The following is a 15,101-nucleotide window of genomic DNA, read 5'->3' on the forward strand; positions in this document are numbered from 1 at the left end:
TGCCCGATGTTAATTGGGATCTCTGTGAAAGGCAAAAAGTGCTCTCCTGATAGGAACCTCCAACAGTGCCTTTCCCCCCCCTGCAAAGACCAGCTGTGTTCCTGATGCTGGCTTGCTTTTTTCCTTTTTCCATTTCAGAAGCAAACCAAAGGAGTGAAGCAAGAGGCAGTAGCCAAGTTCAGGCAACTGCACACATTTCTGGAGGAACAAGAGAATCTTCTGCTGGCCCAGATGGAAGAGGTGGAGGAGGAGGTGGCAAAGAAAAGGGACCAGCACCTGGCCAGACTCTCCAAGGAGCTCTCCTCTCTGGAAAGCCTCATTCAGGAGATGGAGGAGAAGAGTCAGCAGCCGGCTGGTGATTTCCTGCAGGTGAGGGGGGGGGGGAACAGCCCAGAGGTACCCCTTGGGAAGAAGGCTGCTGCCAGACCCTCTCAATGCCTCCTTCGCTTAGCAGAAAAGCAGACAAGCCCTGTTTATGTTGCTAGAAAGTTTTCACCTCTGGATATGGGCTGCTTTCCCTTCTGCCCCTTTTATATCTCCAGCCAGGGGCAGACTGGAAGAAACTATCAGTCTGGCCCTGTGAAACGCCACCCTCTTAGGTGGGGGCAGGGGGAAGTCTACACACCGCTGAGTATCCCAAGTACTTTCCCCCTTAGAATCAGCAGTGGTTGAATCCCACTTGGCTGAATTCAGCATCGCTGGGGTATCTTATCAACATTTGCAGCAAGCATGGGGGTGGGGGGGGTCAGAGACTCCTCCTGGGTTGTTAGCACATTCATACAAATGGGGCCTGGACACACATGTTCCCCTCTGCCCCTTTTACATCTCCAGCCAGGAGCAGGCTGGAAGAAACAATGTGAAATTCTACCCCCTGGAAACGCATCCCCCCCCCACAGCCCTGTACCCCCTCCCCCATAGACTGAGGCCGCTAGGCTTCCATCTCAGAATCAAAAGTATATTGGTATGTCAACCAAGTAAAGCCAGGTTCCTGGGTAGCTCTTTCAAAAAAAAACCAAAACAGGAATGAGGCTCACAAGCAAGACGTTTCACAGCGAGCTTTAAAAAGAGAATGTCTGTAGGGGTGAGGAATGTCACTTACACTGGCTGCTTGCAGGTGGCTCCTCAAAAACGCACACAGACACACAGTGGCAACAAGAAGTGGTACAGGAATGGTATTCATACACCTGTTCCTGGAATAGCTGTGTTTGCACATCTGCAAATGTGATGGCATTTATGCCCAGACCCTCTTTTCGCTTTCATTGCTGAGCCATCTTGCAATACTGCAGGGAAAACGGGGGGGGGGGGGCCTTTAAAGGGCTAAAAGGTGACAGAGTGTGGGTCTGCTTCTCTCAGTCCTCCTCCCCCATCTCAGGGCTCTTTTCAGTCTTTAAAGAAAAGGGTAGTGGCTAGATTGCTGTAGCATTGTGACTAGGGATGGGCACAAACCAGGGGACATTGGAAGGTTTCCCTTTAAACGGCTTTCGGGAGTGGCACAAACAGCCAGAAGTGAATGTGCACAGGTGAATTATGTGTGTGAGGGGGGAATAATGTTGAAGGTTGGTTGCTCCAGCTGACCTTCACCATTACCCCCACACGTATAGTCATTTATTATTTATTTATTTATTTATTTGATTTTTATCCTGCCCTCCCGCCGGAGCGGCTCAGGGCGGCTTACAACATTAAAACAGTAAAACAATGCCTCTAAAACATAATCTGTACAGTACCTTAAAAGCTATACAGTACACGTTCACTTCCGGGTGTTCGCACCGTATCCAAAAGCCATTTAAATGGAACGCTGCTTTGTGCCCATCCCTAGTTGTGACATTATAATCTGGTGCACTAACTCCTAGCTTTTATTTTAAAGGAAGTAAAGTGCAGGCTGCACATTTCCAGTTATAACTCTGCAACAGTTAGGACTTTAAAAATGAAAGCTGGGGATCAGTGTGTGTAGTTACAGTGCTAGTGTAATCTATCTTTAAAAAAAAAAAAAAAGCCTGGGACATGAACTACCCTCCAGTGAAAAGAAGGGAAATCATGTTGCAAGGAACGCTGCTAGGAAAGCCTTTGCGTCCACAGGTGGCTACAATGGGTACACACCCTAATCTGAGGGCTTCCTACCTTCTGTGTGAGGGAACATCCCTTTGTGAAAAGTAATCACTGTTGAGTTGTCAAACCAGATCACCCAGCTCTACCCTGAAATGGTTCCACTTTGTCTGCTGACATCTGAAGATGTACCCCAGTCTTTGAGTGAAGTCTGCTAGCTGGACACAAGCAAAAGGCCACAGTGCAGAATCTTCCAGGGTCTGAGGGGTCTGTCTGGTGTGCCCTTATAACGAGCATTGAGGTCTCCTTTCTCCCTCCCTCCCTCCCTTTCTCTCTCTCTCTCTGCCTTTCTTCTTTAGGATGCCAGAAGCACCTTGAAGAGGTAAGTGGACCTTTAACATTAACCTTCTTAATGCTGGGATTGGACTGGGCAGTGTGTGAAGGACGTGGTCCTTCAGGATCATGGCCGAGGGCCAAATCAGGTGTAACTAAGAGCGTGGATCTCCATCCATCTGTCACTGGTAAACAGCTTATGCACAGGACCTCATCGACAGGAAAGCATGTGCCGAAATAGCACGGGGGAGGGCCTGTGTTGGCACCTAGCTGTGCCTTTCTAGAACAAGGGTCCCCGACCTTTTGGAGGCTGCAGGCACTTTTGGAATTCTGACGTGGTGTGGTAGGCGCTGTCACAGGAGGTGGTGGCAGCTGCTGCCAAAGCAACCTTTTTACAAAATTCCCCAGGAAACAGAGTTTGAGTCTCGTCAGTGACATACATTCCACAAAATGGCTGGTGGTAAACGTTACTTGGCCGGAATAGTGCCTTGACTGGCATCAGGAATGGCTACGGGGCACTTGGATGTCCTCCCAGCCCACTCTGATGATGACCACCCAGTCCAAACCAGTGAGCTCTGTGTGTTAAGGAGGGCAGGGTGAGGTTACAGATCAGGAAGCAGGAGTTGGCATGTCTGCCATGTTTCCATCAGTTTCCTGCAACCATGTGGCATTTAAATGTGTGGCTTATATTTCCATTGGAACTCAATTGTTTCCACATTAGCAATTTGTCCTTCATTCAGTACTGTGAGGAAGTGGGAACGGCAGTAATTCCCCTACCCATGTGTGCTTTTTGACCTTCTTCACATCAGCCATTCGGGCAAGAAAGCCACTATCCGGAAGCCATGTTGCCACTGCACTGCATGGGCAGCCCTGGTAACAACAGAGGTCTCGAAAGCAAGTGTTCTTAATTAGAACAACCCATTAGGGGGAATCCATGGCTGTTGATCAGAAACGTCGTGTTTTTTCTATCCCTCTCCCTAGATAGACCTAGCTGAAGAATTTGTCATGTGACATTATTAGGCTCAAATTTCCATGCTGCCCCACAAGCGGCAAATTATTAAAAGGAGGAGAAGTATGGGCATATCTGGGTACTGTGATGTCACGTGACATGTTTTCTTCCTTTATGTATCCGCCACACTCTTACAAACATAAGAAAAGCCTGCTGGATTAGACCTGTAGTCCATCTAGGCCAGCATCCTGTTTCATGTAGTGGCCACCCAGTTGTCCTGGAGGGCCAGTCAAACCAAGCACAGAGGCCAAGGCCCTCCCCTGCTGCTACCTCCTAGGATTGGTGCTCAGAGTTTTGTTGCCTTTGGATATGGTCCAGTTGGTGAGAGCCAGTTTGGTGTAGTGGTTAAGTGCGCAGACTCTAATCTGGGAGAACCGGGTTTGATTCCCCACTCCTCCACTTGCACCTGGCTGGATGGCCTTGGGCAAGCCGTAGTTCTGATAAGAACTGTCCTTGAAAAAAGAGAAGTTTCTGTCTGAGCTCTCTCAGCCCCACCTACCTCACAGGGTGTCTGTTGTGGGGAGGGGGAGGCAAAGGAGTTTGTAAGACGCTCTAAGACACCTTTGGGTAGTGAAGGGCGGGTTATAAATCCAATCTCCTCTTCTGCTTCTTTGGATATGGGGGCTCCCTTCAGTCCCTGAGTCTAGTAGCTATTGATGGACCCCTCCTCAATGAATCTGTCTAATCCCCTTTTAAAGCTCTCTGTACTGGTGGCCATCAATACTTCAGCCTGTGGTGAATTTTCAACAACTTTGTTGGATACCCCTCAGTTCTAGTACTGTGGGAGAGGGAGGAAAAGGGTGATGTACCTGATTCGGCCCTCCTCCATTTTCTTCTCACAACAACCCTGTCTGAAAGAGAGATGGATCTGAGGTTACCCAGTGAGCTGCGTGGCTGAGAGTGGGATTGTTCCAGGGTTCTACAGTCCTAGTCCAGAACTCCCCCCCCCCCTTTACCTAGACTTTTACAAGACAGAGAGGAGCAGGGGATGTGGGGTGGCTGTTCTTAGAGCAAACTAGATGTTTTGCTTTTCTAAAGAGTTTGGCCTGGGCTCTGCAGTGCCACACAGCAGCTGCAGGGAATGGCTGTTTAAAAAATAAACCAAACCCTGTTTAAGCCTCAAATGCCGCTCTAGGAGAGGAAGGGCTTCTGCCTCCCCTTCCCCTGGACATTTTTTACTGCCAAAACAGCACTGGGGCAGGAAGTTTCCCAGTTTTTGCTGTTCGACATGCACAGAATACTCCACACGTAGCAGTAAAAATTGGCACGTTACCTCCCCAGTGCTATTTCGGTGTGGGAAAACGGCTGGTGCCTCCCCCACCACCACCGTGGTGACAATCTGAGCCCAACAGGGCTCTGTTTTATTCTGTGGTAGCCATTCCCTGCGGTGGCTCAAGTGGTTAAGACACTGAACTGCAGGCTGTAGAAGGTCGGTAGTTCAGCAGTTCGAGACCCGAGTTGCCGCATGACAGAGTGAGCTCCTGTCTCTAGTCCCAGCTCCTGCCAACCTAGCAGTTCGAAAGAAAGAAATTGCAAGTAGATAAATAGGTACCGCTTCGGTGGGAAGGTAACAGCGTTCCGTGCGCCTTGGTGTTTAGTCATGCTGGCCACATGACCACGGAAACGTCTTCGGACAGCACTGGCTCTTTGGCTTTGAAACGGAGATGAGCACTGCAACCCTAGAGTTGGACTCGACTGGCTTTTGAGCAAGGGAACCTTTACCTTTAGCCATTCCCTGCACCTGCTGTGTGTCTGTGCAGAACCAAGGTCCAGTTGTTAACAAAGTAGGAGCTACAGTGTGAGCATTCCTCTCCAAAGAGTCCCCATCTTTCTGTGCTTTAAGCACCATCCTGTGTCTCTAGGCTTCCTACCCTTTCCTTTTTCTGTTCCACTAGTGGGGGTATTCTGAATAGGATGAATGGTACCTTAACGGGATTTTCTCCAGGTATGAAGAAAAGGAGCCATTTGCAAATCCAGCAGCTTTTCCTCTTGCACTGAAGTGGAGCATCTGGGACTTTTTGGATTTAAATTTCCTTCTGGAGGGCGTCGAGAAGCAACTCAAAGGTACTGAAGAAACACTGTAGGAGTTTCAGACTGGACATTGGAGTGGGCCAGATGTGTTTTAGTCTGCTCCGGGCTGCTTATATCATTAGCAGACCAAGGAAAGAGGGGAACATATTTACCAATTCACAAGACCATTTTAGTTCACCTTGGAAAGTGTTCTGGTCTGAATTCTGTGAATTCAGAATTGTATTACGTGGATTAATCAAAATTATTCTGTTACTGTTCTCTAGTCATTAACTGATACTTTTGTCACAAGATTTGTGATAAGCACAAGGGTCTGTTGTTGCTCACTTTCTGTTCCTTTGCTTCCTCAGACACTCTGGATTCTGGACTTCACCTGCAGAAAGGTAAATTTTTCTTCATATACGAATCAGTTTATCTGAGAGGGAACCCGATCCTTTATATATTTCTGTTATACAAGCATAGACAGCTTCAGGAGGGGATATGGAGGGCGGGGCCAGCCACAAAATGGCTACCAGAGAATAGCTGCTGTGGGGAGCAGGGCCAGCCACAAAATGGCTGCCAGAGAATAGCTGGCGTGGAGGGCAGGGCCAGCCACAAAATGGCTGCCGAAGCTTACCTTCAGTCACACAGTGAAGATCCCTGAGCTGTGACGGTAGCTGCCGCCAAAGCAACATTTTAATAATCCGCACAACCAAGCAACTCTCCAAAGGCCAGTCAGAAGGCTCATCAGCTCTCGGAAGCTCAGCTTCACTTACAGCTTACGTTTCTCACAGGGACGCAAGGCAGATTACAAATATGAATAAGCATTTTCCAGTCGGGGGACGTATTTTACGAACACATGAAATCCACATTATATTTATGAGTTATGAATAGCCCTGACTGACCCTCTCTTGTCAGATCTCAGAAGCTAAGCATGGTTGGCCATGGTTAGTATTTGGATGGGAGTTCTCCAAGGAATACCAGGGTCATGACACAGAGGCAAGCAATGGCAAACCACCTCTGAACGTCTCTTGACTTGAAAACCCTACCCGGTCGCCATGAGAATTGTAATGTATTCATCAGCTGCCGTTGAATGCATTAGGTATTGTGAAACATCTGATTGAAAAGCTATGTTAAGCTTCGTCCTAGGCTAGGATCCAAATCCATCCAATCGTATTGCTAGCCCAGGAAGCACCTAGCCAATCACTTTACAGCAAGCTCCCTGAGCGGGAACGTCCATGATTGGTCCTTATCTGAACAACCGTATTGGTTGGTATTTGTACAGTGGGTGTGGCTACATTAGCCGGAAGAGTTTAAAAGCAGGGGAACTGCAATGTAGAACCTGAATCGTTCTGTTCTGGCTATCAGATGTTGATCCGTGTTGGAGTTGTGTTCGAGTTGAAGAATCAAGTTGTGTTCTTGCTGAATCACTCTCCGACTTCTTTGTTAAGCAAGCGACTTAACAAGTCGGCTGTGACTTGATGGAGCTTTCCACTACCAAACATATAAAATACAAAGGAAAAAATATATAAAAGAATATAAACAGAATATCAATATCCCATTGAACGGCTGAACACTGCTTCAAAGGATTATAGATGCTGTTTATATTGTTGATTCCTTGTATCATTGTCCATACATATTCATGTGAATAACTTCTTACCATATCTTCTACATCTATTAAAGAGCAATTGCTTTGTTTTGTTTATGTTTCTGAAATAAGACTTAATCTGTTCATCGACATTTTCTGGTTTACCATTCCATACTGGTTTAATTGTGATGTGGGATGGTATAGCAGGCCCCAGTCTTGTCAGATCTGGAAAGCTAAGCAGACCTGTTGTTTAAATGGGGCAAAATACTAGGAAGGACCTGAATGCGATAGTGGTGCTGCCCACCAAACTATTTTCTGTTTGTGACAGGAATGTGAGCATCATGCTTTCCAGGGAGATGTGACGGAGCTCTTTGAATGCTCAGTGAATGCACTGAGTGGATTGAAAATCTAGATATTAGTATTTAGGGGGATTGCCCAATCGTTTTGCATGCCCCTTGTAACAACTTTGTTACATATTTCACGTTATTTTATGCTTCCCCTGTGTACCTCTTTGTTGTTGTTCAGTTGCACAGTCGAGTCCGACTCTTTGCGACCCCATGGACCAGATCACGCCAGGCCTTCCGGTCTTCCGCTGTCCCCTGAAGTTTGCTCAATTTCATGTTCGTTGCATCTATGACACTGTCTAACCATCTCATCCTTTGCCGTCCCCGTCTTCTTTGACCTTCAATCTTTCCCAGCATCAGGGTCTTCTTCTCCAGTGAGTGCTCCCTTCTCATTGGGTGGCCAAAGTATTTGAGCTTCAGTTTCATTATCTGGCCTTCCAGGGAACAGTCAGGGTTGATTACTTTTAGGATTGACTGATTTGATCCAAGGGACTCTCAAGAGTACCTCTTGTGTACTTCTGCCATATGATAAATAAGCTAAGCAGGATCGGTACTTGGAGGGAGACTATCAAGGAGAACTCTGCAGAAGAAGGTGATGGCAAACCACCTCTGCTTCTCACGCCTCAAAAGCCCCTTGCTGGGGTTGCCTTAAGTTGTAAGCTAAGCAGGGTCAGTACTTGGAAGGGAGACCACCAAGGAAGGCTCTGCAGAGGAAGGCAATGGCCAATCACCTCTGCTTCTCCCTTGCCTCGACAGCCCCTTGCTGGGGTCACCATAAGTCTTGGAAGGGAGACCTCCAAGGAAGACTTTGCAGAGGAAGGCCATAGCAAACCACCTCTGCTTCTCACTAGCCTTGGAAGCCCCATGCTGGGGTCACCATAAGACCTGGAAGGGAGACCACCAAGGAAGACTTTGTAGAGGAAGGCCATGGCAAACCACCTCTGCTTCTCGCTGGCCTTGGAAGCCCCGTGCTGGGGTCACCATAAGTCTTGGAAGGGAGACCTCCAAGGAAGACTTTGCAGAGGAAGGCCATGGCAAACCTCCTCTGCTTCTCACTGGCCTTGGAAGCCCCTTGCTGGGGTGGCCTTAAGTTATCAGCTAAGTAGGGTCAGTAGTTGGGAGACCTCCAAGGAAGGCTCTGCAGAGGAAGACGATGGCCAAACCCACTCTGCTTCTCCCTTGCCTCGAAAGCCCCGTGGTGTCACTATAAGTGGTGTCACTATAAGGGATTGACAGCCCCTAACGCACACACTGGTTTGATTTCCTTGACTGTTCATTGTCACTGATAACTAAATAATGTTTGTTTGTTTTGGAAAAGGCTGTATCCTTATTTGATTGCCCATATCCATCCTTTGTAGGCCAAATCTCTTCCAAAAAGAGTACAAAACAGGAAACTTCAGAGTCTGCCTATGAACAATACCAATGCACGACAGAGCTTTGGCAGTTTTATCTCCCACAAGTTACGTAGACTCTCCAACGAAGGGGGCGTACCAAGACTGCTTGAAGACGAAGGCTTGGAGGGGGAACAGTGGGAAGGCTTCTGGAGTTTTAGCCCCACTGGTGGACTTCCTGATGGCACCTGGGTATTGGCCACTGTGTGACACAGAGTGTTGGCTTGGGAGGGCGCATTCCATCTCAGTAGTGTTTGAGCTCATGGGTGGGAGAAGGGTGTTTGTTCAGTTGAACCCTCACAGCTGCAGGACTTTTGGGTTAATTGGCAGACCCCTCTGATTGGTAAAATCACCTGCTTAGCAACAGGCCTGATGGTCAACTTCCATCATTTGCTATACATTTGATTGGTTGAATAGAATCAGGCCATCACAGGTATTTGGGCATAAAGTAGAGGCTTTTTATTCTCATTTCATTTGTCTGTCTTGCCTTTGCCCTGGCCCTGTGCATGAATGAGCCTTTTGTCTGGATCCCAGCTGACCTGGGGACACCTCTTGTTTGGTGGGTGGGTCTTACTTCTTCAGGCCGTGGTTTCAAGGTCTAATCTCACCTACATCCTTTGAAGAAGGCAAGCAGGGCATTTAGATTCCCTTTATTGCTGCTATGATGTCATCTTATGGCACATTTCTTGGGCAGCTGTATCAGTCCATGTCCTCTGAACTTCGTTCTTTCATTGACACATAAAAACCGTCCCAATTCCACCCAAGACGGCCCTGAATTGCCAGTGAAGAAACACAGCTGCCTGGCAGGCTGAAAGCAATGGGGAACACCAATGTAATGCAATCAATTAAAGCCAAATTAGGTGATATTACCTCCCTTGAGCTGTGTCTAGTTTCAGAACTGAAAGCCACTTGACACACTCAGCCTGTTTTATGCCTCTGCTCATTTTGGTTGGTTGTGTAAAAGCCCTTTCATGTGTGAGCTTTCTTACAACCCCCACACCACTGACTAAAATAACCAGTCATTTCTTCCTTTTCTTCTCTGCTTGGGATAGGATATGGGAGGGAATAGATTGTGTTCCTCTGGGTGCTTATTGTGTACTTAGCCTGCCTTCTCTTGAAGCACACAGGAAGAATGCCCTGCCTTTTAATGGGGCAGGAGAGTCTTTGAATCTAGGAAAGGGTGGCAGAGATGGGAGCAGGCCATGGCTGGCAAGAGAAGGAAACAGAGCAGGCCAGAGAATGAAATCCCCCAGCTGATGCCATTTCTCTTCTCATTCCCCCTCCCCCCCCCCCCCCCCATAGGGAGAGGGATCCAGACACGGCCCATCCCGGACTCATCCTGTCTGAGGGTCAGAAAAGCGTGAGAGATGGAGAAAAAACTCAAGCCCTGCCCAACAATCCTGAGAGATTTGACACATTTGGTGCTGTGCTGGGCCGTGAGGGATTCCCAGCAGGCCGCCATTTCTGGGAAGTCCTTGTGGGAAGTGAGGGAGAATGGGCTGTGGGGGTGGCCAGAAAGTCTGTGAGGAGGAAGGGAGGCATCACCTTTAGTCCTGAGGAAGGGTTCTGGGAGGTGGGGAAGTGGGGAGGCAGATTCAGGGCTTCTGAAAAAGACCCTGACCCTTTCGAGGCCCTGACCAGGGAGCTGAAGAGGATCCGAGTGTGCCTGAACTACACTGGGTGTCGAGTGGCCTTTTTTGACGCTGACCGAGCAGCCCTTCTCTACGAGTTCTGTGGAGCCTCCTTCTCTGGAGAGACCCTCCTGCCTTTCTTTTGGTTGCATTCAAAAGGCCACCTCGAAATCTCTTAAGAATTTTTCTCCACTCCAGGACCATCGATAAGAAAATATTATTTCTCAAGAGCCCCCCTTTTTTGAGTCTCTGGGCTCCCAGCCACCAAAAGTGTCCTGAGTAAAATGGAGACTTTTTTCCTCTCCCTTTCCCAACATTCCTTTTCCTCCTTTTGTATCATTTCTGAAAGTGACAATGCCTTTCACATTATAAAGAATAACAGGCTGGTTCTAAAGGAGAGCTCCACACACAACCCCCCTGGGCCCTCTTCAGCCTCCATTTTCCTCAAGCATGGGAGGGACCCCTACAGAGGAAAATGAGGCCCTGCACGTTTAAATTACTATTCAGGACTGTTTCTTTCCTTTGCTTTAATGGGCATCATTTGTTAGGATTTGCCCATGTTCAGCCTACCCTTTCTGAAGGGCACTGAAGATCCTGTCCGTATCCAGGTTGCTGTTTTCATAGCACTTGTGTTTCAATTATATCAGAGGTTGAAAAGATTTTCTGATTGTAATAAAGAGATGCTACCTTGAAAACTGTGATGATTGATTTGGGTGGTTTTTTTTTTTTTGGGGGGGGGAGCCATTTCATAACTGCCAGACGACCCACAAAAGGTGCTGTCGTTTATTAATTTGATCCATCCAGAACTCTGCCGTTGGAGAGAAAAATCAGGAGGTGGATTTGTGTAGGCAGAGTTCTGCTGGGTTATACTTGCATTAAAGGTTTCTGTTCCTGTTGTTTTTATGTCTCTCTTTTCAAATCATTATAGGTCCTTTTCACCCCCACAGCTGTCTCACTCTCCTTTGTTTCCAGGGAATGGGGTGCTCGTATTTTCTACTCACCATGACCCTGTGGGGGAAGTCAGACCAAGAGCTAGTGAGCTTCGTAGCTGGGGTTGGCAGCCCTGGACTGGGAAGGTCCTGCAGAGTTTGAGTGCAGAGCTTTAGAGGGTGGGGTTTGGGGAGGGGAGGGACCATGTGGGGCATAATGCCATAGAGTCTATCCTCTGACGCGGCCATTCTCTCCAGGGGGGCTGATTTATGTTGTCTGGAGGTCAGATGTAATTCTGGGAGAGATCTCTGGGCCGCACCTGGAGGCTGGCAATCTTATAGCTGAGCAGGAATTTGAACCCAGGCCTCATCAGTTCAAGTCTACCACAGTGTGCAGCCATACGAATGTGTCAGCTACATTTCAGGAAAACCTGGTGATAACAAGCAGGGGACCCATAAGACTGAGGGGGGGGTTCTCATCCTATCCCCCTGCTTGCAGTGCTGGCCCCTGAACAGCCACCCTGTCAACCTAATGTGCTGCCGTCGCCTGCCTCACTGATGCAGTGCTGAGAGGGAAACGATGGGTCTCCTTCCCTCCCTCCCTTGCCTGCCCCTTCCCACGTATGAGGCCACTGCTTCCACCGGTCTGGCTTACAGGGCGATGGCATGGGGCAGCAGGAGCTCCCATTCCTCCGCCTGCCTGCCTGCAGGGCTGGGGTTGCGGCAGCTCCATCTCTTCCACCCACCCACCTGGCTCAGATGGTGGTGGGTGACGGAAGCAGGTCTTGCATCTCCTTTGCCTGCCGAGGTCTGCTGGCAGCTGTTCCTTCCTTCTCAAACTGGAAGTCGAGATTTCACAACAGGTTCACGAGTTCTCAGTCTTTTCCTAAAAATGTCAGATTTGTAATTTTCGCTCTTGGATTTTTCTGCAAACCTGGGGGAGGGGGTGGCCCTGGGCTGGTAGGGACATATCTCCTGTGTATACCTGGCCCCCAGTCTCTGGACTTTTTTGATACACATGGGTGCCAAGCTTGGAATTAGAGAGATGCCAATGTCCCACCTCCGCAAGAGGGAGAGGGAAGGGGGAATCCAGGGTCCCTCCTTTCTCCCAACAGCCAGAACGGAGGGAGAGAAGGACCTGGAGATGCACCCAAAGATGCCCATCCCTTCTATTGACCAGAGGTCTGTTCCAGTCACCTACCCCATAGGTTGCTGCACCCACAATATTTAACGGCGTTTTAAATACTGAATGAGCCTCCTATCAAAAAAAGTTACAACAATATCTGATGTAGCAACAGAAAGATTGTCCTTTTTTGTGAACTGCAGCCAGAATCAGACATATAAACAAGTGCCTTTCCCGTTCCTACCGAAGGATCTGTGAAAAATTATCTCCTTTCTTACTGAAAACAGCATCAGTAATTCCTCTGAAATTATTTCTTTTATCTAGTATCAACTTTAGCTCATCATAGACTGACTTCATTTATCCCCAGAGTGCCTGATTTCATTCTCCAGGCCTCCATTTTATCCCCACAAATCACAGTCCTGTGAATTACACCTGGCTGAGGTTGTGTGACTGGCCCAAGGTCACTCTCCATGGTTTCCGTGGCAGATTGAGGATCTTCAAACCTTGGTCTCTGCCCCGATGAATTTGCAATGTAATCTTTGCCATAAAGAAGGTGAGGAAGGTGGTGGCAGGGATAAATGGGAAGAATGTATGTTCATTCCACTTTCTGCAGAGAAATGGAACTTGGAGGAGGAGTCCCAAAGGGTTCGGGGGAAAAGGAGGACCTTTAAGGGAAGGAAGTGAGAGAGGTGGGGTCATGCAGGAGTTCTTGGGAGGCAAGAAGGGAGGAGTTGTTGGAGGACACAGGAGGTCTTGGGGAGGCAGAGTGATGAACCTGAAGGTCAGGAACAGGGCTGTGTCACCACCTCCTATAGGAGATGGTGGCTGTGTCTGGATATAAGAGCAGAGAAGTACAAAGTGAGGAGAGGCCCTGGAGGGCTTTGAAGGGCAGGATCAAGGAGTTTCTGCAGGATCTAGGGAAAGGAAATAAATCGAGGGATTTAAGGAGAGATGTCACTTGTTCAGAATGAAGAGAGAGGTGGAGGATTTTGGCAGCAGAGTGCCAGACGGAAGGTGGCTCAAAGGGGACTTTGGAATATCAGGGCGAGAGCAGAGAAGGTTGCAAGAGGAGAGATGACCAGAGGAGGAATGAAACTTTGGACAGAGAGGAAGTGCCTTTTTGGGGGGGGGGTGTAATGGAAGGAGCCTCATGACAGGAGGCTGAAGATGGGGAGCAAAGGAAAGAGAGACGAGGCAAAGATGAAGCCAAGGCCTTGTCCTCATTCTGCAAGGATGGTTGTGGATGTTGTCGGGGAATGTGGAGTATGGAGGATGTTAGCAGTCAGACCCCTCCTCTCACTGAGGGGGAGTTTATAGCTAGAAAACCATAAACACCCTTCCTGAAATATCACCTGAAAAATCATAAGAGCTAGACACCGCCTGGTCCAAAGTGAATGCTAGTCAGAAAAAAGCCTTTTCTTTCCAGAGTTATCAAGAGAAATGTGCAGTCAATACAGTTCCCTTCATAACTTTGAAATGAAAAGAGCTACAGAACTACATAAAAAAATCTGTGGACTAGCCATTGCCTCAACAGGTCATTATAATGGCATGTCAGCATTTTTTCAAATTACCTCTGGGCATCTCAAAAGCTGGAAGTGGCCTGGTCCTCTCTGGACCAATGCTCCCTCTAAACTGTGGAGTCTTGTGAGCAAAAATTCTACTTTGTGAGCTACTAGCATTGAAGTTGTGAGTGAGTGATTTGGCTGTTGCATAAATTAGTTTGCTCTGGAGCCATCCTTCCTGAGCTAAGACAAATACGTGAGCTGGAGGCTAAAAAACTGTGAGCTAGCTCACACTAACTCAGCTTAGAGGGAACTTTGCTCTGGACCCCTGTGTTAAGAAACAAACAACCCCCCCCCCACAGAACAAATGTTATTTTGTTAATTTTTATTTATTTATTTCCATTTATTGATCACCTATTCCCACAGTTGTGGGGCTCTAGGCGATTTACAAAGTTCTAAAAACATAACAACAAGAGAGTAAAACCAAGCCCAACAGCATACAATAATTAAAACAAATTATGTAGCTCCTCCCCATATCCAAGCTGTGGGTGCTTCACCTGTGCAGGGGAGTAAGCTCCATAAGGAGTAGGAGTAGTGTTGAATAGTGGGTTCCATGGATGAGCAGACTCCAGGTCTAGTGATGAGCTCTACTTTTAGTAACTTCCCCACCATAGAGAACAATGGAGGGGATGGGGGCAACCTGTTTGGGGGGCCGTAGAATTGCACCCCCTGGTTCAATGTTCCTGAAACATGGCGGGTATCTTGGGGAGAGGCTCCAGTAGCTACCCTGCGATTTTGGAGCCTCTCCCTCAAACCCCTTCTCCTCCAGCCCCCAGAATATACCCTACGTTTTTGCCATTGACTTCAATGGCCCATAGGATATGATGGGGCCGAACTGCGGGAAGTCGATTCAGATCAGAGAATCTGATTCGGCCCGCGGCAGCCTGAAAAGGGCCCGAATGGGCCATTTTCGGGGGTGCATTCGGTTCAGACGAACCGAATGCACATCCCTCCAGCAGCCGGCTTGCTTGGGCTCTCTGCAGCCACGGGGATCCTGAGCAAGCCAAGGGAAGGGAAGGTGGTTTAAACCACCTCTCCTTCCCTCCAGCAGCCGGCTTGCTCGGGCTCCCCAAGCAAACCAAGGGAAGGGAAGGTGGTGGAGCAGCTGGAGACATTGAGCCTCACTTCCACAAGTAATGAG

General features: G+C 48.3%; 2 protein-coding genes across 2 annotated transcripts in view; both read left to right on the top strand.

Annotated features, from left to right (window-relative positions):
• Positions 1-8,659, top strand: part of LOC107116273 (tripartite motif-containing protein 7-like) — a 17,621-nt gene extending 8,962 nt beyond the window's left edge. Inside the window, exons 4-8 of the mRNA XM_015418170.1 lie at positions 139-369; positions 2,403-2,425; positions 5,331-5,449; positions 5,764-5,796; positions 8,643-8,659. Coding sequence (XP_015273656.1) covers positions 139-369; positions 2,403-2,425; positions 5,331-5,449; positions 5,764-5,796; positions 8,643-8,659 — 423 coding nt within the window. The remainder of the gene's footprint in view (positions 1-138; positions 370-2,402; positions 2,426-5,330; positions 5,450-5,763; positions 5,797-8,642) is intronic.
• A 74-nt stretch (positions 8,660-8,733) lies between these two features.
• LOC107116274 (butyrophilin subfamily 1 member A1-like) lies at positions 8,734-11,024 on the top strand. The gene is made up of 2 exons (XM_015418171.1): positions 8,734-8,852; positions 10,018-11,024. The coding sequence occupies exons 1-2, from the start codon at positions 8,734-8,736 to the stop codon at positions 10,523-10,525; spliced, it is 627 nt and encodes a 208-aa protein (XP_015273657.1). The 3' UTR covers positions 10,526-11,024.
• Positions 11,025-15,101: the final 4,077 nt, after the last annotated feature.

The sequence above is a fragment of the Gekko japonicus genome, unplaced genomic scaffold (genome assembly GCF_001447785.1).
Source record: "Gekko japonicus isolate JY-2015 unplaced genomic scaffold, Gekko_japonicus_V1.1 scaffold1933, whole genome shotgun sequence".
NCBI lineage: Eukaryota > Metazoa > Chordata > Lepidosauria > Squamata > Gekkonidae > Gekko > Gekko japonicus.